Source organism: Carcharhinus amblyrhynchos, chromosome 31 (genome assembly GCF_965287045.1).
Source record: "Carcharhinus amblyrhynchos chromosome 31, sCarAmb.v2.hapA, whole genome shotgun sequence".
Taxonomy (NCBI): Eukaryota; Metazoa; Chordata; class Chondrichthyes; order Carcharhiniformes; family Carcharhinidae; genus Carcharhinus; species Carcharhinus amblyrhynchos.
This window is the reverse complement of record NC_137354.1, coordinates 7,986,672-8,009,938: the sequence shown is the minus strand read 5'-3', so window position 1 is coordinate 8,009,938 and position 23,267 is coordinate 7,986,672. Positions and strand designations below refer to the sequence as shown.

Below are 23,267 nucleotides of genomic sequence, written 5' to 3'. Positions count from 1 at the left end.
GCACTCACAGAATTCCCAGTTATATTACTATCGACTTGCATTCCCCAACATTTGCAACGATGGAAAAACACTCAACACTGGAGATGCCCATTTGGGTCATTTCATTGGAAGAGGAACGTAATACCAATGTATTATCAACATGTTTCTCAATGTTCTGAATGTGGCCACTGGGTGTGTTTTAGTTGGGTGTTTTGGACAGAAGAGCTCAGAGGGATGATTGAGTGTTTTAAGACGGCCATGCTCCATGACTCACCTGTAACCCAACTGCCTGCAGACAACTTGCGCGTTCCTGTCTGTCCATCCATCATCGCAGACACTTCCCCATTCTCCGTTTAGGAATACCTCCACACGCCCCTCTTTACTGTTCTCTCCATCCACAAGCCGGACAAGTGACCCTGTAAACACAGGATAGGCATGTCGCACGAGGAGGGTGGCTGAGAAGGGCAGGAGAAAAGCCAGCCACCAGCCCAGGGAAACTCCACATTTAATAGTTCTTAACCTCGCATGTGCCATCTGACGCATTCAGGGGTCTCTCTGATTTTGCGCTTTCGCCCTGGCCTTTTTGTAATCCCATCCCTCCCTATATGTGTCCTAATGTTGTCCGTCCCACCATTGACAGGATTTTATAACCTCGCTCGGGTGAAGCATGTAAAATCCTGCCCAAGATGTATTCCGTTCTACAAGCCTCATCCGCCCCAATTCCGGGGCGGGCGTGCCGGTAAAATTCCGGCACATATATCCAAAACCAAGGGGGATTTTGACAGAGTGAATAAGGGGAAATTGTTTCCATTGACAATGGGGCCAGTAACCAGAGGGACACAGGCTGCGGGTGAGACCAGTGGAAGAACTAGAGGAGAATTTGCTTTTTAACAGGGCAAATTGTTGTGATCTGAAATTTTGAAAATGAACTGGAGGTGGATTTGGCCCATCAGGTCTGCACTGACTTTCTGACAGAGCATCCCACCCATACGCTATCCCTGCAGCCTCATGCATTTACCTCACTAATTTCCCTAACCTGCACATTTTGGGACACTAAGGGATAATTTAGCATGGTCAATCCACCTAAACTGCACATCTTTGGACTGTGTGTTGGTTTCCTCCCACACTCCAAAGATGTGCGAGTTAGGTGCATTGGCCATGCTAAATTGCCCTTTAGTGTCCAGGAATGCGTAGATTAGATGGATTAGTGGGGTAAATGTGTGGGGCTGTGGGGATAGTGCCTGGTTGGGATTGTTGTCAGTGCAGACTTGACCTCCTTCTGCACCGTAGAGTTTCTATGATTTTCCCCTATATCATGAACTATTGTGACCATTTGAAATTTGGCAGTCTAGCATGGGTGGAAGATATCTATCTTTTCTTTTTTTTAATTCATTGAGAGGCATGGGTGTCGCTGACTGGCCATTTATTGCCCAAGGACAGTTGAGAGTCAACCACGTTGCTGTGGCTCTGGAGTCACATGTAGGCCAGACCGGGTAAGGATGGCAGATTTCCTTCCCTAAAGGACATTAGTGAACCAGATGGGTTTTCCAACAATTGGCAATGGCTTCATGGTCATCAGTAGATTCTTAATTCCAGATTTTTCTAGATTGAATTCAAATTCCACCATCTGCTGTGGGTTTTGAACACAGGTTCCCAGAAGATTAGCGGAGTTTCTGGATTAAGATCTAGCCACCAGCCCATCACCTCCCCCTAATCCAGTCAGATAAACACACAAGGAAGAAATGAGAGGCCGATGGGGTGAGACGAAGAGGAGGATTGGTGTATAAACACAAATATGGACCGACTGTTCCTCTGCTGTACACGCATAGAATCCCTACAGTGCAGACAGAGGCCATTAGGTCCATCAAGCCTGCACTGACAACAGCTCCACCCAGGCCCTATATCTGTAACCCCTTGTATTAAATTCTTCATTCCAGACTTTTTTATTCAATTCAAATTCCACCATCTGCCGTGGCGGGATTTGAACCCGGGTCTGCAGAGTTTTTGGATTAGTAGTTTAGTGATAATACCACTGGGCTATCGCCTCCCGATGTCCTTCAGCGATACTCTTCTATCCCTTCCTCAGGCACTCCCGCAGCCTCCCCGTGAAAGTGTTCGCTGGGAAACTGCGTGTTTCTTACCGAAATTAGACTGGCTGATTTTATTGTCCTCCTCCTGGGCACAGATCACGCCCACGTCCTCGTGATGCGAGCAGTCGTGTTGGCCCCAGTTGCTCCGAGCGCACGCCAGGAGGTTGGGTTCAGCCCCGGTGCAGGCCACCTCATCCAGGAGTATGAAGCCACGTCCCTGTCCGAATCTGGCCTCAGGGGCCACGACTCCGGGGCCACTAATCAATGAGAAACACAAAGACCTGATGCAGCAAGAACAATCTCTGAAAGACTGCAAAGTTCGACTACATTGGGATCCCACTGCTAAAAAAACCATTCTGTGCTGGAGAAAATAATTCAAGTTATTCGGTATAAATTCAACAAATTTAATCGACCTTATTTCACATGACTCCAATTTTCATTAATTTGAATTGAGCAATTTTAAATGAAGAGAACTGGACTGTTATTCCCTCAAAGACACTGCTAGCATGTATTATAAAACAAGTAATTTCTGTAAAGCTCCATCTAGTTCCATACTCTTTATGTGACCTTAGTATAGATTCCCTACAATGCAGAAGACGACCATTCGGCCCATCGTGTCTGCACCACCCACAATCCCACCCAGGTCCTATTCCCACAACCCCAGATGTTTACCCTGCTAATCCCCCTGACACTAAGGTCATGGCCAATCAACTTAACCCACACATCTTTGGACTGTGGGAAGAAACTGGAGCACCCGGAGGAAACCCACGCAGACATGGGGAGAGCATGCAAACTCCATACAGCCAGTGACCCGAGGCCAGCATTGAATGTGGGTCCCTGATGTGGTGAGGCAGCAGTGCTAACCACTGTGCCACCCTTAACAATGCTTCAGAATTGGTGTGTGTGGTTGAAGCTGTTGTCAGGAATGGAACCTTCTGAAAATATCTACGTCACCTCCTGTGATAGAGTATCTTTTTTCTCCCCTTCACGTCCTTTGCTTAAGACATTTCATTTCTTCCAAGGGACACTTGCCTTCATGCACGGTACTCGAGTGAGGCAGAGAATGTGTATATTGTGATTCACACAGGGCAGCACAGTGACACAGTGGTTAGCACTGCTGCCTCACAATGCCACTGGCATGAGCACTGTGGGCCAAAGAGCCTCCTTCTGCATTGTATCATTCTATAAAATACAGGATGTCAAAAGCATTCGACGTTACCTGAATCCAAGCTGGCGGCAAACAACCTGAGCATTCAGGTCTGTCCAATTGTCGTCACACACCGTACCCCATGCTCCGTTGCGATAGATTTCCAATCTCCCCTCGCTGGAATCCCTGCCTCCAACCAGTCGGACCATACCGTCTGCAGCAATCATCCGTTGCGTAGACATTTATTTTGGATGGAGAGGAGAAAAATTAGGAGCATCAGTTGAAACAAGGTAAATCGTCGTGTCGAAATAACTTAAAAGACGTCACACATGAATTACTTCTGGTTCATTGCTCTGTAGAGACATGCCACAGCTATCCCTGGTCAGGAATGTTCTCAAGAATTAATGAGGAGAACGGCCAACTAACGCAATTCATTGCTGAAGATAGTGGCTGAGGGAGGACAGTTGATGGGACGGGTAGAATCACAAGGTGCTTGGACAGGGGAGGATGAACAGATTCACCATGTAAGTGGAGGTTCTGATAGAAGGTCATCAACCTGAGATGTGACCTCTGCTCCTCTCTCCACAGTGGCTGCCTGGCCCTGCTGAATATTTGATAGAAAGAAAGCAGAAAAACCCTACAGTGCAGAAGGAGGCCATTCGGCCCATTGAGTCTGCACCAACAACAATCTTACCCAGGCACTATCTATCTCCACAACTCCACATTTTTGCCTCACTAATCCCTCTAACCTATGCATCCCACAGCACTAAGGGTCAATTTATCGTGGCCAATCAACCTAACCTGCACATTTTTGGAGTGTGGGAGGAAACTGGAGCATCCGGAGGAAACCCACACAGACAGGGGGGAATGTGCAAACACCGCACAGACAGTGACCCGAGCCGGGAATCGAACACAGACCCCTGGAGCTGTGAGGCAGCAATGCTAACCACTGTGCCACCATGCCACCCTGTGTATCTGTACACCCAGCTCCCTCTGCCTATCAATACTCCTAAGGGTTCTGCCATTTACAGTATATTTCCTATCTGTGTTAGACCTTCCAAAATGCATTATCTCACATTTGGCTGGATTAAACTCCATCTGCCACCTCTCTGCCCAAGTCTCCAACTGATCTATATCCTGCTGTATCCTTTGATGGTCCTCATTGCTGTCTGCAAATCCACCAACCTTTGCGTCGTTTGCAAACTTACTAATCGATCAGTTACATTTTCCTCCAAATCATTTATATATATTACAAACATTGGGACATTGAAAGGTGTGATAACTGCCATCAGTTCCATGGGGAAATCACTATTAGATCTCCCTATGGGACTCGCTGAATATGGGTTCCTTTGGTAACTGGCAACAGCTGGCACCATCACCTTGAGCCCTTTATAAAGCAGACACCAGGAAGGGTTTGTAGAACGGTTGTCCTAGTTGGGACTTGTGTATGGATGTAACAGAGTGGTGACTTAATTTTGAGTTCAACAATAGATACCATTCCTTTCCAGTTGGACTTCATCGGCCGGGGCACTGAGTTTAAAAATTGGCAAGCCCCGTTACGGCTTTATAGAAATTTAGTTTGGACACACTTGGGAGTATAGTGTTCAACACTGGCCGCCACACTACCAGAAGGATGTGGAGACTTTGGAGAGGGTGCAGAAAAGATTTACCAGGATGTTGCCTGGTATGGAGGGCATCATAAAAGGGTTGGAGCTAAATCCTGCTGTCAGTCTTGGTAGTGGGAGGTCGGCTATTTTGAATCTCTGCAGCCCCCCCTCCCCACCCCCCCCCACTGCTCCCTGCCCCCCACCACCACCCCCGCCCCCCCAATAAATCAACTTAAAACACAGGAACTACATACCTGTAAATGGGTTACAGGAGACTCCAGCATCTTCCGCATGCTCACAGTTGTGCTGTCCCCAGTGGCTCTTCTTACACTCGTCCAGGTACAGCTCATTGCCTGTGCACTCAACTTCATCCAGCAGTATTGGGCCAGACCCGTGCCCAAAGTGTGACCACATCCAGGACTTGGCGGTCCCGCTACGGAGGGAAGAGACAAGAGCAGGCGTTCACCTCCGAAACCAACCACGCTACAGTTTCAGTAAGTGTCACTTTATATGTGCTTAATTAAACCCCCAAGTGATGTTCTCCACCTCCGTATATAATTAACAACATGTGATATACAATTAACAGAACAGAAACATATACCTTATAGGTGATTACATAGCCAGGGCTTTATGACACAGAGTCAGCGGGGGTTCCCTTCTATTGAGTTTACTCACAAGTTAAATCAAAGCTTTTACCTTCATGCTTGTGAAATAGGAGCTGTCGATGTTGCTGAACTATTTCTTCACATGAGATGTTAATTGTTTGTAACTCTAGGTTGAACATTACAGAAATGTTACCTAGAATGTGTCATTAATTTCACTGCAAGTCTTTAGAAGCCATTAAGGCTTTTTTTTTACATACAGATGAATGGGTCGAGGAAATAAACAGTTGTTTGTTTCATGCCCTGTAGAAATTCCATTAAGATCACAAGATCGCTGTCCGTAGTCCTTCTGCATTATATCACACAGTTCACAATATGGTATGGTTGCACAGTGGTTAGCACTGTTGCCTCACAGCGCCAGGGACCCAGGTTCGATTCAGACCTCGGGTGACATGCTCTCTCTGTGTCTTTGTGGGTTTCTTCCGGGTGCTCCAGTTTCTTCCCACAGAAAGGCGTGATGGTTAGGTGCATTGACCGTGCTAAATTCTCCCTCAGTGTACCCGAACAGGCACCGGAGTGCAGCAACTAGAGGATTTTTCACAGTAACTGCATAGAGGTATTAAGGTAAGCCGACTTGTGACGCTAATAAACTAACTTCAAAAAGGATAAAAACATGGAGTTATGGGGAATAGGGCCTGGGTGGGATTGTTGTCAGTGCAGGCTTAAATGGGCCAAATGGCCTCCTTCTGCACTGCAGAGATTCTATGATTAACTAGTTGATGTCTCTCTGCCTCACTGCTGCCTCACAGTGCCAGGGACCTGGGGTTTGATTCCTGGCTTGCGTCACTGTCTGTGTGCGGAGTTTGCACATTCTCCCCGTGTCTGCGTGGGTTTCCTCCGGGTGCTCCGGTTTCTTCCCACAGTCCAAAGATGTGTGGGTTAGGTTGATTGGCCATGTTAAATTGTCCTTTAGTGTCCCAGGATGCACAGGTTGGAGGGATTTGTGAGGTAAATTTGTGGGGTTATGGGGATAGGGCCTGGGTGGGATTGTTGTTGGTGCAGACTCGATGGGATGAATGGCCTGTTTCTGTACTGTAGGGATTCTATGAAATGGCTATGCTGTATTGGCAAATGATAATTCATTTCATTTCTTGTGATTTGAAGAAGAATTGTTGATGGGATGTGGGTGTCGCTGGCTAGGTCCACCAGGGTAGTAAGGGATGGGCAATAAATGGTCACCCAGCCAGTGGTGCTCACATCCCTTGAATGAATAAGAAAATACACAGTAGATCTGAACCTTCGAACAAGCAAACAAAAAGCTTCACATTCTGTCCTTGTCATACCTTAAGCCCAACTGTCTGCAGACCACCTCAGCATCCAGATCATCCCACTGGTCATCACACACAGTCCCCCACTCTCCACCATGGAACACCTCAACTCGACCTTCATAGTCCTCCTTCCCTCCAACCAGGCGAATGGGCATGACTGAACCTGCACTTGAGAAAGGCAAGACAAAGATACGCAAAGTGATATTTCAATATCAATCTATTCCTCAATCAATGCCAATCCTGATTTCCACATTCAATCTCAATGATGGTAACCTTACGGCACTATAGTACCATGTCATGTAGGACAGTCTGTGGCATAGATAGGTGAGGTTAGATTTAGTAAGGGGAGGCGATGGTCAAGTGGTATTGTCACTAGACTATTAACCCAGAAACTCAGCTATTATTCTGGGGACCTGACTTCGAATCCCGCCATGGCAGACGGTGGAATTCGAATTCAATAAAAATATCTGGAATTAAGAATCTACTGATGACTGTGAAACCACTTTACATTATTGGAAAAAGCCATCTGGTTTAGGGAAGGATATCTGCCGTCCTTTCCTGGTCTGGTCAACCAGATCCACAGCAATGTGGTTGACTCTCAACTGCACTCGGGCAACTAGGGATGGGCAATAAATGCTGGTCAGCCAGCGATGCCCATGTCGCACGAATGAATGAAGAAAGATGTTGGCCAATTCACTACCCGCAGCTGGGTGGAGGTGCCAGCCCCAGGAAGCGGCACAGCCTAATCATGCAGGACAGTCTGCCCAATCTTTGTCCGCTCTCGCTTTGCTTCCAGGTTGTGGAACGTCATTGCTAGGTTCCAGGACAGTGTGTCCGTCACAGAGAGAAAATATAAAGGCCTGCATCTGCTCAGCCTAATCTCCGTTCGCTGCAGCCGGTCCGGAGAATTCAGGCCATGGATGAGGTTGGAGAATTCACTCTGTGTACTCTAAGAGACATTTCTACTCACTCTCCGAACGAAAACTTATGCTTATGTGGAGAAATGGGATTCGATAGACGGTGGGATGCTCAGAGAATCCAGTGGCATTAAATTGTTTTTTAGTTCTTTGTCTATTGTATTACGATACAATATTGTATTATATTACAGAATATTATGTTATATAATATTTTATACACTATTACGGGGCCGGTTAGCTCAATTGGCTGTTTTGCGATATGAAGCGATGCCAACTGTGCAGGTTCAATTCCCATACCGGCTGAGGTTATTCATGAATGACTTGCCTTCTAAACCTTGCCCCTTGCCTGAGGTGTGTTGATCCTCGGATTAAACCACCACCAGCCAGCTCCTTCCCCTGAAAAGGGTGAGCAGTCTATGGTCGGCACGGTAGCACTGTGGTTAGCACTGCTGCCTCACAGGGCCAGGGACCCGGGTTTGATTCCAGGTTTGGGTCACTGTCTGTGTGGAATCTGCACATTCTCCCTGTGTCTGCATGGGTTTCCTCCGGGTGATAGAGTCATAGAGGTTTACAGCATGGAAACAGGCTCTTTGGCCCAAGTTGTTGATGCTGCCGTTTTTTTCAGAAACCCCTAAGCTAGTCCCAGTTGCCTGCATTTGGCCCATATCCCTCTATACCCATCTTACCCATGCAACTGTCTAGAAGCTATTTAAAAGACAAAATTGTACCCACCTCTACTACTACCTCTGGCAGCTTGTTCCAGACACTCACCACCCTCTGTGTGAAAAAATTGCCCCTCTGGACACTTTTGTGTCTCTCCCCTCTCACCTTAAACCTATGCCCTCTAGTTTTAGACTCCCCTACCTTTGGAAAAAGATATTGACTATCTAACTGATCTGTGCCCTTCATTATTTTATAGACCTCTATAAGATCACCCCTCAGCCTTCTATGCTCCAGAGAAAAAAGTCCCAGTCTATCCAGCCTCTCCTTATAACTCAATCCATCAAGTCCCAGTAGCATCCTAGTAAATCTCTTCTGCACTCTGTCTAGTTTAATAATATCCTTTTTATAATAGAGTGCTTTAGTTTCCTCCCACAGCCTGAAAGATGGTTAGGTGCATTGACCTGAACAGGTGCCGGAATGTGGCAACTAGGGGAATTTCACAGTAACTTCATTGCAGTGTGAATGTAAACCTTACTTGTGACTAATAAAGTTTAATTGTCATCTGGGACTATGGCGACATTACATTTACACTATGTTATTATATGGTATTTTAGTATAATATATTATTCAGGTCAACCATTTTACTTTGCAAATCTTTCCAGTTACGCTTGCTGAGGAGTTTATTCCTGGCCTTTACCTTCTGGCAGTCCGCACACAACCCCTGCATCATTGTGGTGGCTACAAGTTCCACTCGCTGACGTGCTGTTCCTACACTGCAGCAAGGCAATCTCGTCACCACGGCAGTGAACCGCATCCATGTGTATGGGACCTGCTCCCGCACCGAACAATGAGTTCTTCTTTCCAACCCCCGTTTCACTGCGAACGCAAGCAACAGAAGAGAAAGTAGGGACGGGGGTGAAAAGGAAGGGTTAAGAGGTTGGGAAAAGGGGTTCATGGAGAGAATGGAAAGAGCGGGAAGGAGAGAGAGGATAAAATGGAAATGGACAGGAAGTAACAACTGTTATTTCATGAGTACAATTGCTCACACTACATGTTTTTCCTCTGAATTATTTTTAGTATGCTAGCTGACAAATTTGTGCTATTTTGATACGGTTAACTTCCTAAAAATAACTAGACTAATGACCGTGACAAAATAATGCAGAAACTTAACAAGGATGTTAATCAATGACCTAAAAATAGCATGCAGCAGATTTAATAAATAAATATGCTGTTTCTCAATTCATTGGGTTTCATTCTCCTAGGATTGTTTTAAGCCTGCAAAGCTGCTAAAATAACAGGAGGCAGCACATACTGCCCTAATGGGTCACACCAGAACCTTGTCTTCCCTTTCCCCACGGCAACGCAGGAACATAGAAATGAGGAGAAATAGACAAATTCAGCTCTTCCAGCCTGTTCCGCCATTCAATCAGATCATGGCTGATCTCTCCGTGGTCTCAAATCCACCAGCCCTCCAAAATCGCCTTATCCCTTTTATGTAGTTAGAAATATATCTATCTCCCTCTTGAAGCCATTCACTAAGACTAAGGAAATTTGGCATGTCCGCTACGACTCTCACCATAGAAAGCATTCTTTCTGGTTGTATCACAGTTTGGTATGGCTCCTGCTCTGCCCAAGATGGCAAGAAGCTACAAAGGGTCGTGTACATAGCCCAGTCCATCAGACAAACCAGCCTCCCACCCATTGACTCTGTCTACACTTCCCACTGCCCTGGAAAAGCAGCCGGCATAATTAAGGACCCCACATACCCCGGCCATTCTCTCTTCCACCTTCTTCCATCAGGAAAAAGACACAAAAGCCTGAGGACATGGACCAATCGACTCAAGAACAGCTTCTTCCCTGCTGCCATCTGTCTTTTGAATGGACCTACCTTGCATTAAGTTGATCCTTCTCTGCACCCTAGCTATGACTGTAACACTACATTCTGCGCTCTCTCATTTCCTTCTCTATGAATGGTATGCTTTGTCTGTATACCGCAAGAAACAATACATTTCACTGTGTGTTATTACAAGTGACAATAATAAATCAAATCAAATCAATAAAACAGACCCCACTTTATGTTAATATTATTATACCAACACAAAGTACAACAGAAAGCTCCTGTGCCCAAACTTCTTCCATTCCCAATACTCACAGGAAATGCTCCCCCCTCCTCCACCCCCCACTCCCCGAACCTGTCTTGTTGGTTCATGGGATCATGGCTGGTCCACAATTGACCTCCATTTTACCCAGTGTCGCTTTTATTTTTCTTTCATGGGACATGAGAACTACTAACAAAGACAGCATTTGTTGCCCATCCCCAGTTGCCCTTGAACTGAGCTTATTACTAGGCCATTTCAGAAGGGAGTTAAGAGTCAACCACATTGCTGTGGCTCTGGATTCACATGTAGGTCAGACCCGGTAAGGATGGCAGATTTCCTTCCCTAAAGAACATTAGTGAACCAGATGTGTTTTTCCACCAATCGACGATAGCTTCACGAATACCATCACTGACACTAGCTTTTCAAGACAGTTAGTGAGATTTTACAAGTCCAGGCAAATCATGGGGGTTACAGATCATGTGACTTGAACCCACATGTCACACTATCTGTAACCCCCATGACTTGCCTGGATTTGCAAAATCTCACTAACTGTCCTGGCTGGAGACAATAAACATCTCTTTAACCTGTGCTTAATGCTCTCTCCACTCACATTGTCTGCACCTTTAAGACTTGATTACTTGTAAAGACTTGTATTTCGATCATTATTCTGTAAATTGAGTTTGTGTCTTTATATGCCCTGTGAACAGAACTCCCATTCACCTGACGAAGGAGCAGCGATCCAAAAGCTAGTAACATCTGCTACCAGATAAACCTGTTGGACTTTAACCTGGTGTTGTGAGACTTCTTACTGTGTTTACCCCAGTCCAACGCTGGCATCTCCACATCACGATTAGTTTTCAATCCCAGGTTTTATTATTAATTAATCAAATTTAAATTCCACCTGCTGCCACAGTGGCATTTCATTGAGACCTTACAATACAGAAGGAGGCCATGAGGCCCAGCGAGTCTGTGCTCATCCAGGCCCTGTTCCTGTAACTCACACATTTACCCTAGCTAATCCCCCGACACTCAGATCAATTTAGCTAATGACAAAATAAACCTGTTGGACTTTAACCTGGTGTTGTGGGACTTCTTACTAGTTACATAATGTGGAATGTCAGGGTTACTGGCACTCGGGGTTTATACCCTGTACAAGGAAGTATGTGTCCGAGTGTTGCTTACTGTGTAAATAAATCTAAATTTGGTGAAGGGACACTGGCCTTGGAGGCAGTTATTACACAGTTGCTATACAATCTAAGCTTGGCAAGATTGGACTTGCTCTCTGCCTAATACAGCACAGGCCCAATTAACAGAGCCACTTTGTACACCAAACTTTGTCATTTAAAAGCAATGATCAAAGAGACAAATCGAACAACACCTCGACCAGCCAGCAATGACATGGCTCAAAACTGATGCCTGGCATGGTCGAGCAAAAACTGTCTTTTAAAATGATTAAGTGTTGAACAATATGATGCCAAGAGCTATACGTCGCCACAGAGGTTTAATATAACCTTGGCAACAGCTATAATTGCTACGTTCTGGGTAATTGCTGGATGTATTGTTCCGATGTTCATACCTCAGGCTCAGCTGCCGACAGACCACACTGGCATCTCTATCATCCCAACTCTTGTCACAGACAGTGCCCCATTGTCCATTGTAGAGCAACTCCACTCTCCCCTCATGTGGGCTGGCTCCTCCACTCAGCCGAACGGCACCTTAAAAACCCAAGAAAACTATGAACAGTCTTTTGTCCTTTGAGAAATAGCAATTCCTTAATCAAAATAAATAGGTGTGTATTAGGCAGACCGAGAAAAAACACCTCGAACCAGTTATTGAAAGTGTTGGAAACGCTTACGCAACCTCTAAAATTTCCCAAATGCATCTTAACTCGCAACTAATTGCAGCATAACGAGGTGGTGTAACCACATTGTAATTTTCCATCTCCCAGCTAAAGGAGTGCTCTCCAAGTCCAGAAGCACTAATGCAGCTCCACCTGGCCTCAAATCTCTAACGCATTGTTGCTGCCACAACATAACTGCAGCCAATGCATCGCTTGCCTGTCCGGGGTTTAGGCTGAAGGCCATTTGCAGAAACAATTTGACCATAAGCTTGAGGTAAACCTTAAAGATTGCACATGGGTAGGCTGGTGTGGACTGTATTATTGTTCAACCAGCCTGACCCAGAGGGTCAAATTCAAATTGAAATTTCAACTGTTTCCATAAATCTCACTTTCAGTCCCCCAGCGCTTTCCTGGACCACTTGTACATATTGTTACCACGAGGGGGGTTAGTGTTCCCCTTTAAGACATAGCACCAAATCCCCCAAAGAGGAATAGCTCGTCTCGTAATCTGTTAGAAGTGTGTGGAAAGGTGTGAAGTGTTCTTTAATGTGGTTTAGAGGTTGACTAACAGAAATACCTGACACTCACTTTAACAGGAACACTGAACAATTTATTTATTTAACTAACTGGGAACTTTAACTAAATAAATAACACACTGGATAAAGTAGGATTCCACTGGAAGGCTGTTCAAATAAATACAACACCCATTCATTAACCAAAAAATACAATCAAGTTTTGTGACTTTTGGAAACTTTTTGGAGTTCTTTTGTGGATTCCCTCTGGCTGTGAGCTCTTTTAAATTTGGTACCTTTTGCTGTTTAGAAGGCTGAGTGGAGAGCTGCTCTCAGCCTCTCAGTTTGGGAGGTGGTGCTCCCATTGCCATCCCCCCATTAGGGAGGGAGTGAAGGGGGTAAGAATCTACATTTGATTGGCTTCCAGAAATGCCTGGCGAGAAATACACCATCAGGGCATACTCCTGAAGGCAAAGGAGCAGAGAATGTTCAGCTTAAAGACACCCAAGATGTGAAAGAGTGAAAATTAACAGGGTAGCGGGGAATGGTGGCACGGTGGCTAGCACTGCTACCTCACAGCGATAGGGACGCGGGTTCAATTCCCAGTGGGACCGCTGTCTGTGTGGAGTTTGCACATTCTCCCCAGATCATCATGGGGTGACAGTCATGGGATCCTTCCACCCGAATTAAAAGCTGCGTTGAATGAAAACAGAAACAACGTGTTTACCGTGATTGCAGTCACATTCTGACCAGCTTATTGACCCTGTCTCCTTGCGGTAGAAGCACCACGGGATGGTTTCGCCGTCGGGATTGCGGCAGAAGTTGTGGTCGCCAAGGCCCTTGTTGGGATACTGCTGGACATAGTCTGGGAATTCTGTCCACTTCAGGCACTCTTCCCCTGTCACAGTGAAGGTTACTGACCCGGTATAATGACCCAGTTCAGAGAAACCGCCCAAGCACCGGTTAACAGCTGTGGAAACAAGGGCCAGATCGAGGAATTAGGTTTCTTCTACACCCGCTTTTACACTGTTAAAGAGAGTGGGTTAGTCTCTGCCTCCAGGAACTTGGCAATGTTCCTTGTGTTTCAACCCCAAATGGGTGTTTGTGAATGTATTACTTTCGACTAATCCCTTCCAATTCCTTATGCAAAGTGTCTAAACTTTAACCATCGCTGCTCTCTCTTTATACGTAATATTTATTGGCATTACTGTGTCAACTAGTTAATGAAAGGCTTGCTTTTATATAAACCTTTCAAAACCTTAGGACATCACAAAGCCCTTTACAGTTAACAAGGTACTTTTAAAGTGCTGTTGTAATGTAAGAAACACAGCAAACTCCCAAAAACAATGATGTGGTAGTGACCAGATTATCTGTTTTAGTGATGGTGATCAGAGGATGAATATTGGCCAGGTTGGGCAGAGAGAACTTGCCTGTTCTTCACAACAGTGCCATGTGGTCCTTTACATCTAGGCAGGCAAGGCCTCCATTAGACATATCGGCCGGAAGTCTACCACCTTGCCCGCCAAGGAATCGGAGTGGGCAAGGCTCCAATAATGGAAATCTCAGGTGGGAATTTCTGGTCTCACCCGTGCAAGGCCATACAATCCTGCCCATCACCTGAGACACATCCACACAGCTCTGCTCTCCCTCAGCGCTGCACCAGTCTAGATTTTTATGCTTAAGTCTCTGAAGTGGAATTTGAACCTACAACCAGCAGACACAGAGGCAAGAGTGCTACCCAATGAGCCACCAATGAGACAATGAGCTGGAGGCAGGGACAGTCCATCTTCCAGCCAGTAGAGTCTTTTGTAGCACTCATTGTGCAGAGAGAACAGAGAACTCAACATGTGGGGAGTTACAAACATTAGCCTGTCTCTAACTGCTCCTTGATTCTGTGTATTAGACCCTCTGCATCCTCAGCAAACATGTCAAAATACCCACAGAATTTCCATATACACATATATAAACAAGTTACACAACATATGCAGGTTTTAAAAGTAATGAGATTTAGGAATCATCTTTCAAAGCTGTTGAATCCAAAAGGAAAGCAGCTTCTACCACAGATCAGAGAAGGGTCACAGCCATCATTGCCATGCTGCTCATAAGATCATAGGAACAGAATTAGGCCATTTGGCCCATCGAGTCTGCTCTGCCATTCAGTCATGGCTGATAGGTTATGGAGAACGGGGTTGAGAAACCTTTGATCCCCTTACCAATCAAGAACCTACCTAACTCTGTCTTAAATACACTCAATGACCTGCCCTTCTGTGGCAATGAATTCCACAGATTCACCACTCTCTAGCTGAAGAAATTTCCTCCTCATCTCAGTGCTCTGATGATGCGCCCTTGGATTCTAGTCTCTCCCCATGTCCACTGTATACAGGGCTTTCAGTATTCTGTAAGTTTCAATGAGATCCACCCCCTCATCCTTCTAATCTCCATAGTGTACAGACCCAGAGACCTCAAACTCTCCTTATACATCAAGTCTTTCATTCCCGGGATCATTCTCATGAACCTCCTCTGGACCCTCTCCAAGGACAACACATCCTTCCTTAGATATGGAACCCAAACTTGCTCACAATACTCGTCTGAAAGAGCAAGCCACCTAATGTGGGTTTCCCTCTGGGTCCCAAATATATCCTTTCCAGGTAATGATCCTATTCTCTTGTTACTGTCTTGATTTTATCTGTTTCCACCACACTCTAAGGCAGCACATTCCAAATTCTAACCGCTCACGGTGTGAATAAGTTTCTCCTTACGTTGCCAATGCCCCTTTTGCAAATTATGTTAAACCTATGCCCACTCATTCTCACTCCTTTCCACCAATGGGAACCATTTCTCCCTATCTGCTCTGCCTAGACGCCTCACAATCTTGACGAACCCAATCAAATCTCCTCTCTACCTTCTCTTCTTCAAGAAGAGGAATGGTCCTTACTTCTCCAGTGTGTCCAAGTAACTGAAGTTCTTCATCCTGGGAACCATCCTCATGAATCTTTTCTGCACCTCCTCTAATGCCTTTACTACCTTGCTAAGACATGGTGTCTGGAACTGTGACAATATTCCAGCTGAGGACAAACCAGAGAATGGAAGTGCAATATTACTGGTTCACCACATGGTCAATAGGCACGGTGAGCTGGTCAGATAGAGCGAGAGGTGAAAAAGTCAGGCTTGTGCCTGGTTTCTTGCCTCTTGCGATCATGTTGGCACTGTTTTGCCACCTCACACTCATTGATTTCAATATTAATGATGCAATTTCCATGGAACGGTGCCAGCCCAGGGGGAGGGGTGATGGAGTGGTGATTGGGGGGTTAGGGGCAGTGATTGGAGAGTTGGGGCGGGGCAGGTGACGTCTGGGGCGGGGATCAGTTGGTGGATATCTGGAGTACTAAATTATCGGGAGCGGGCATTGGGAGAGGTGGCGGAGGGGTGGAGGCGATGTCCGGGCAGTCATTGGGTTGATGGGGGAGGGTAATATACACAGTATACTGGGAGATCAGTGCACTTGCGCAATGGCGCCCCAGAAGCTCAGCAGCCGGCTTCATAGGTTCCACTCACGCCCCGCCTTACTGGCAAGATTTGCACAGTGGCTCCTGTTTTGCAGAGTGCTTAAATTTATGTTACTTACCTCACTGAAAATACCGGCGAGGAAACCTATCATTTTCTTGCCTGTCCGACACTTAGATTTGTTTTGAGAAAATTCTGCCCCAGATTTTGAGTGCATGCACGTGTTTCGCAGTGTAGACTAAATCACCCCATTAAATGAAAATGCAGAACCACATCAAACAAGGCATGAAATACTTTGAATGAAAATTTCCCATTTACATTGCTTTCTCATGTCTACAGAATGTTGCAAAGTGCTTTACAATGGAAAGATTGCCTTTTGAAATACAATCATTATTTTTATGTGCTTAGGCATGGCAGCCAATTTTTGAACAGCAATGCCATGCACTTAGCAAATGAATGAGTAAATAGGCAGTCAACTTTTAGTGGAGATGATTGTGAGAGAAGCGTTGCTCTGGAACACTGGGAGATTTCCCTCCTCCCTGTGGATAAAACTAGGGGGCATGGCCTCAAAATAAGGGGGAGGAGATTTAGAACTGTGTTGAGGAGGGAATTCTTCACATAAAGGGGTGTGAATCTGTGGAATTCCCTGCCCAGTTAAGGCTACCTCATTGAATGTTTTTAAGGCAAGGATAGGTAAATTTTGGAACAGTAAAGGAATTAAGGGTTATGGTGAATGGGTGGGTAGGTGGATCTGAGTCCAAGAAAAGATCAGCCATGATCTTATTGAATGGCGGTGCAGGCTCGAGGGGCCAGATGGTCTACTCCTGCTCCTAGTTCTTATGTTCTTATAGTGCTACCGGATCTATTATAATGGAGGACAGAGCCTCAGTTTAACATCCAAAAGCTGGCAGTGCAGCAATATAGCACTCCCTTGGTACTGCCCCTCAGCATCAGGCCAGATCATGTGTTCAAGTGTAGAGTGGGGTTTCAATTCATAGCCTTTAGCCAAACTGCAATACTGCAAAAATGATGTATTTAGACTCTTATAAACAAGTTTCCATGCTCTCTGACACGTGCCTCAACCCCAGAAAATTGGAGAACTCCTACCTCGAGCCACATCTGGTCGGAGGCTGATGCTCTGGACACTATACAAGTCAGAGGGGATCTCGATTGGCCTAATTTCAGACATTCAGCATACCAAGCTGAGTATCAGAGACAACAAGAAGTAACCTCATTTTACAATGCTACAGTTCTAAAGCAATGCTGTCCACTCCGATTTAAGGTGCATTCGAGTTTGAGGAAACAGCCTCCCATCCATTGGCTCTGTCTACACTTCCCGCTGCCTCAGAAAAGCAGCCAGCATAATTAAGGACCTCACGAACCCTGGACATTCTCTCTTCCACCTTCTTCCATCAGGAAAAAGATACAAAAGTCTGAGGTCACGTACCAACTGACTCAAGAACAACTTCTTCTCTGCTTTCATCAGACTTTTGGATGGATCTACCTCATATTAAGTCGATCTTTCTTTACACCCTAGCTATGATGGCAATACTACATTCTGCACTCTCTCCTTTCCTTCTCCCCTAAATACATTATTCACAGAATGCTTTGTATGGCACACAAGAAACAATACTGTATCCCAATATATGTGACTGTACTTTAAAAAGTAATTCATAAGCTGTAAAAGTCTTTGGGATATCCTAAGATAATGCAAGATAATATATAAATGTAAGTCTTTCTTCTATTTTTTAAAACTTTTGACAGAGTCAAAATGTCCAAGATGTGTGACAATTTCTTGACGTGAAATGATCTCTCCCAGCCCCACTCCCACTACAGTAAATATTGGGGCTGTTATCTATGCATGCAGCCAGTGGGGGTGGGGGGTGGTGATTTGTGTATGTCTTTGTATGTGTATGCATTTTCATGTGTGTTTCTGTACATTTAGGTGCATGTGCATGCATAAGTGTGTTTTTGTATGTGCACATGTGTGGTTTTGTATGTGAATATATATGAATGTGTGTTAGTGTGTATGTGTGTATATATGTGTGTGTGAACATGTGTGTGTATATGTATGTGTGTGTGAGAGAGTATGTGTGTATGCATGAGAGGGTGCATGTGTGTGAATATGTGTATGTATATATATATGTGTGTGTGAGTATGGATATGTTTATGTTTGTGTATGTGTGAGAGAGTATGTGTATGTGTGTGTGTGAGAGAGCGTGTGTATGTGTGTGTGTGAGAGTGTGTGTAAATGTGTGTGTGAGAGAGAGCGTGTGTATATGTGTGTGTGAGAGCGTGTGTATGTGTGTGTGTGAGAGAGCGTGTGTATGTGTGTGTGTGAGAGAGTGTGTGTAAATGTGTGTGCGTGTGTGTGAGAGAGTGTTTATGTGTGTGAGAGAGAGAGAGTGTATATGTGTGTGTGTGTGTGCACGTGTAAAGGGATACAGAAACCCAGATGAACTGTTTGATCGCTTCAGTTCATGCTGTGTGTCCGTAAAATCTCACCCAGAATTATATTATTCCAACTGATTAGAAGCATTTCATCATTGAAGCTATTTGATCTTTTATTTGGAGAAATAAAAATACTGCTCGCAGCGAGTAACCGCCCTTGCAGCAACCCAGCTTCACTCCTTGCTGGTGGGAAGATCCAAGTAATGTAGGAACATGTTGAATTGCAAAAAAAAACCCTATTTATCATTCCAGCCAGCTCTGTGATAATGACAGGAAAGGTTAACCAGGCTGCCAATTGGCATGTCCAAACTAAACACTCAACCAGGCATTCAACCTTCCTTGAATTTGAACAGTGTTATTTTGAATAATAAATGTATAGCAGATTAATTAAACAAATCTCCATTTTCAATGTGGCTTTTCTCTTCCTGGGAAAGTCTGGTGAACTGTGGTTTAGAAATGTCTGTTCATATTTCCTATCAAGTTTTATACTAACATTGCAACATTGACTCCAACAGGACTTAACTGGCTGCAAAGCACTTTTGGACATCCCGAGATCGGCACTATATAAATACAAGTTTTTTTCTTAATAATCAGGCATAAAAGATGTCTTAGCAAGAGTTTGGCGAGAATAGGCTTAAGACATGTTACCTGATAGATGGGTGTCTTTTGCTTGATGGGTCTCTGCAAGCTGGGAGTAAAGAAAAATCAACGAAAAATATGAATTAACTCAAGTTGCAAATTGCTGCACTGTCTGCCTCTCTCTCAGGGGTGTTTGAAAACGGCAGTATGTCGACTCCACACTCGCTAAACGGTTAGGTCCAAGATTAAAACCAGACTAAATAAACTGGGGAGGCAATAGGTTAAGCAAAGAGTACACAGGGTTTATCAGGGGATGCAGATTACAGAATGTAATTAAGTGCTAACGTACCTCTCCTTTTAAATGTGGACAAGTGAAATCTAATCCCATTCCCAGAAATGATTAATCCAGTTGCAATCTTACCTCGGCGACCAGGGAACAGTAGTACAGGATTGTGGAGAGTACAGAAACCAATACCATTCTGAAGTTACATCCTAGTCAGGGTTTCCTCACGCTGAGGTGGCTGGAATCGGGATGAAGCAGCCTTCTCCAGACCTCGAAAGGGATTGCCACCTTTTGCAGAGAGGAAAGGGACCTGTCTCGGGGTTCTGCAAGAGCTGGTAAATGACTGCGTGTTCACACACACACACACAGAGCCAGAGCTGCGGTAGAATGAAATGGTGTGTGTGTTGTGTGTGTAAGAGAGAGAGAGAGAGAGTAGTCAGTGAATGGGTGGGACCCAGCGCACAAAACAAAACTCCATCATACTGCAGCTAATCTCAGCCCCATTTTCCTGCTCCCTTTTCCAGCACCACTTAATTATCGGCAAAAAAAATTAAAGGTTCCTCCTCCCCACCCACTCTCACCTTAATCTCACTCCAGAAATTCTGACCAAGTGTCCTCTCCTCCCATGCAAAAAAGTATTGTTTCTTGCGGGCTACACAGACAAAGCATACCGTTCATGGAGAAGGAAAGGAGAGAGAGAGAGCAGAATGTAGTGTTACAGTCATAGCTAGGGTGTAGGGAAAGATCAGTTTAATATTTGATTTGATTTATTATTGTCACATGTATTGGGGTACAGTGAAAAGTTTTGTTTCTTGCATGCAATACAAAGCATACTGTTCATAGAGAAGGAAAAGACAGAGAGCAGGATGTAGTGTTACAGTCATAGTTAGGGTGTAGGGAAAGATCAGTTTAATATTTGATTTGATTTATTATTGTCACATGTATTGGGGTACAGTGAAAAGTTTTGTTTCTTGCATGCAATACAAAGCATACTGTTCATAGAGAAGGAAAAGACAGAGAGCAGGATGTAGTGTTACAGTCATAGTTAGGGTGTAGAGAAAGATCAGTTTAATATTTGATTTATTAGTCACATGTATTGGGATACAGTGAGAAGTATTGTTTCTTGCGCACTATACAGACAAAGCATACTGTTCATAGAGAAGGAAAGGACAGAGAGCAGAATGTATTGTTACAGTCATAGCTAGGGTGTAGAGAAAGATCAGTTTAATATTTGATTTATTATTGTCACATGTATTGGGATACAGTGAAAGGTATTGTTTCTTGCGCGCTTTACAGACAAAGCATGCCGTTCATAGAGAAAGAAATGAAAGAAAGTGTAGAATGTTGTGTTACAGTCATAGCTAGGGTGTAGAGAACGATCAGTTTAATATTTGATTTGATTTACTATTGTCACATGCATTGGGATGTAGTGAAAAGTTTTGTTTCTGGCACGCTTTACAGACAAAGCATACCGTTCACAGAGTATGTAGAGGAGAAGGAAAGCAGAAGGTGCAGAATGTAGTGTTACTGTCACAGCAAGGTTGTAGAGAAAGATCAGTTTAATATTTAATTTGATTTATTATTGTCATACGTATTGGGGTAAAGTGAAAAGTTTTGTTCCTTGCGCGCTATACAAAGCATACCATTCATAGAGTACATGGGGAGAAGGAAAGGAGAGAGTGCAGAATGTATGTTACTGTCACAGCTAGGATTTAGAGAAAGATCAGCTTAATATTCGATTACACAGGCGGGGTTTAAAGGGGAAGCGAGGCAGCCTAATACTCACGCTATTGCTAGCCCAAAGATTAAATACACAGGACCAGGCCATTCAGCCCAGCCCAGTCAGTACTGTTCATTCCCCATCCTAACACCACCCACACTTCCCCATTCTTCCTCAGATCTTTCTAGCTATGACTGTAACATTACATTCTGCATCCTCTTCTTTCTTTCTCCCCTATGTGCTCTACATATGGTATGCTTTGTCTGTGTAGTGCGCAAGAAACAATACCTTTCACTACATTCCAATATGTGACAACAATAAATCAAATCAAATATTAAATTGATCTTTTTCTACATCCTGTGACTGTAACATTACGTTCTGCACGCTCTCATTTCCTTCTCTATGAATGGTATGCTTTGTCTGTATAGTGCGCAAGAAACAATACTTTTCACTGCATCCCAATACATGTGATAATAATAAATCAAATCAAATATTAAACTGATCTTTTTCTACATGCTAGGTCTGACAGTAACACTACATTCTGCTCCTTCTCCTTTCCTTCTCCCCTATGTGTTCTACATACGGTGTGCTTTACCTGTAAAACACGCAAGAAACAATACTTTTCACTGCATACCAACACATGTGACAATAATAAATCAAATCAAATCTCCAAACTACCCTAATTCCAATTCTCTGCCTACACCTAGTGGTGAATGAAGGCAGATTCTCATCTGTATCCTTAGGTGGTAATGTCCCGGACAGGTCTAAGTCTGCCACCCACCTAACAACCAACAGGACCAGCTATTCTCCCCTAACTAACTTCCCCTTAAATCCCGATTATACGCTTCAACATAAGACAGCGAGTTCCACATTTTCACCATACACTGGGTGAAGGTGTTTCTCCTGAAATCCCTCCTCAATTTCTTCTGTTTTTGCTTTGGGACCGAGCTGTTCATTATTCTGACCTTTACACTCACTCTGGACAAATGCTTTGTCTCTTTACTGCAACCGTTGCCGCTCCCTTTGCCTTTTGTACCATGATGTCTTTGTCACTTAATCTTTCCCGCCTTCTACCATATTTCAGGTATTCCCCTTTGTTCTTCCTCCCCATTTCAAATGACATAAAACCCATTACATTTCTCCCCTCCTTCGATTTGAGGGAGCAATTTGTCTTGAAAGATTAGCTCTGTCTCTCTCTCTCCAGATGCTGCCGGACCTGCTGAGTTTTTCCAGAAGTTTCTGTGTGTTTTTTTCAGATTTCCAGCATCTGCAGTATTTTATTGTTATTGGCTTCTTGCTGGATGTTTTACATCATTGGCCCCTGGGCCTGTTGTTTCTCTTAACAGAATCACAGAATTGTTACAGCGCAGAAGGAGGCCATTTGGCCCATCATGTCTGTACCGGCTCTCCAAATGAGCATCATGACTTGGTGCCATTCCCTTGTCTTTCGCCCACACCCTTGCACATTGTTTCTGTTCAAATAATTATCTAACACCCTCATGAATGCCTCAATTGAATCTTCCTCCACCACACTTCCAGGCACTGCATTCCAGGCCCCAACAACTCGCTCTGTGAAAAAACATTTTTCTCACATCACATTTGCTTCTTTTGCAAATCATTTTAAATCTGCGCCCTCTCATTCTCAATCCTTTTGCGAGTGGGAACAGTTTCTCTCTAACTAATCTGTCCAGCCCCCTCATGATTTTGAACATCTCTATCAAATCTCCTCTCTTCTCTCCAAGGAGAACAGTTCCAACCTCTCCAGCCTATCCTCATTCCTGAATTTTCTCATCCCTGGAACCATTCTTGTAAATCTCTTCTGCGCTCTCTCTCCAATGCTTTCACATTCTTCCTATAGTGTAGTACCCACAACTGTACACAGTATTCCAGCTGAGGTCTAACTAGCAAGTTCAGCATAACCTCCTTGCTCTTGTACTCCACACCCC

At 44.5% G+C, this 23,267-nt stretch overlaps 1 protein-coding gene across 2 annotated transcripts in view; it reads right to left on the bottom strand.

Annotated features, from left to right (window-relative positions):
* The window catches only part of LOC145360498 (neurotrypsin), a 39,578-nt gene extending 19,510 nt beyond the window's left edge, over positions 1-20,068 (bottom strand). Inside the window, exons 1-10 of one of the 2 annotated variants that reach the window (XM_080215747.1) lie at positions 19,740-20,068; positions 19,388-19,427; positions 13,512-13,754; positions 12,009-12,147; positions 9,031-9,209; positions 6,769-6,916; positions 5,078-5,256; positions 3,289-3,430; positions 2,121-2,326; positions 254-395 (exon numbers count right to left, since the gene is read on the bottom strand). In XM_080215747.1, the coding sequence (XP_080071873.1) occupies positions 254-395; positions 2,121-2,326; positions 3,289-3,430; positions 5,078-5,256; positions 6,769-6,916; positions 9,031-9,209; positions 12,009-12,147; positions 13,512-13,754; positions 19,388-19,427; positions 19,740-19,796 (1,475 nt within the window). In that variant the 5' untranslated portion in view covers positions 19,797-20,068. The other variant, XM_080215748.1, reaches the window with a different exon arrangement.
* Between the last annotated feature and the right edge of the window lie 3,199 nt (positions 20,069-23,267).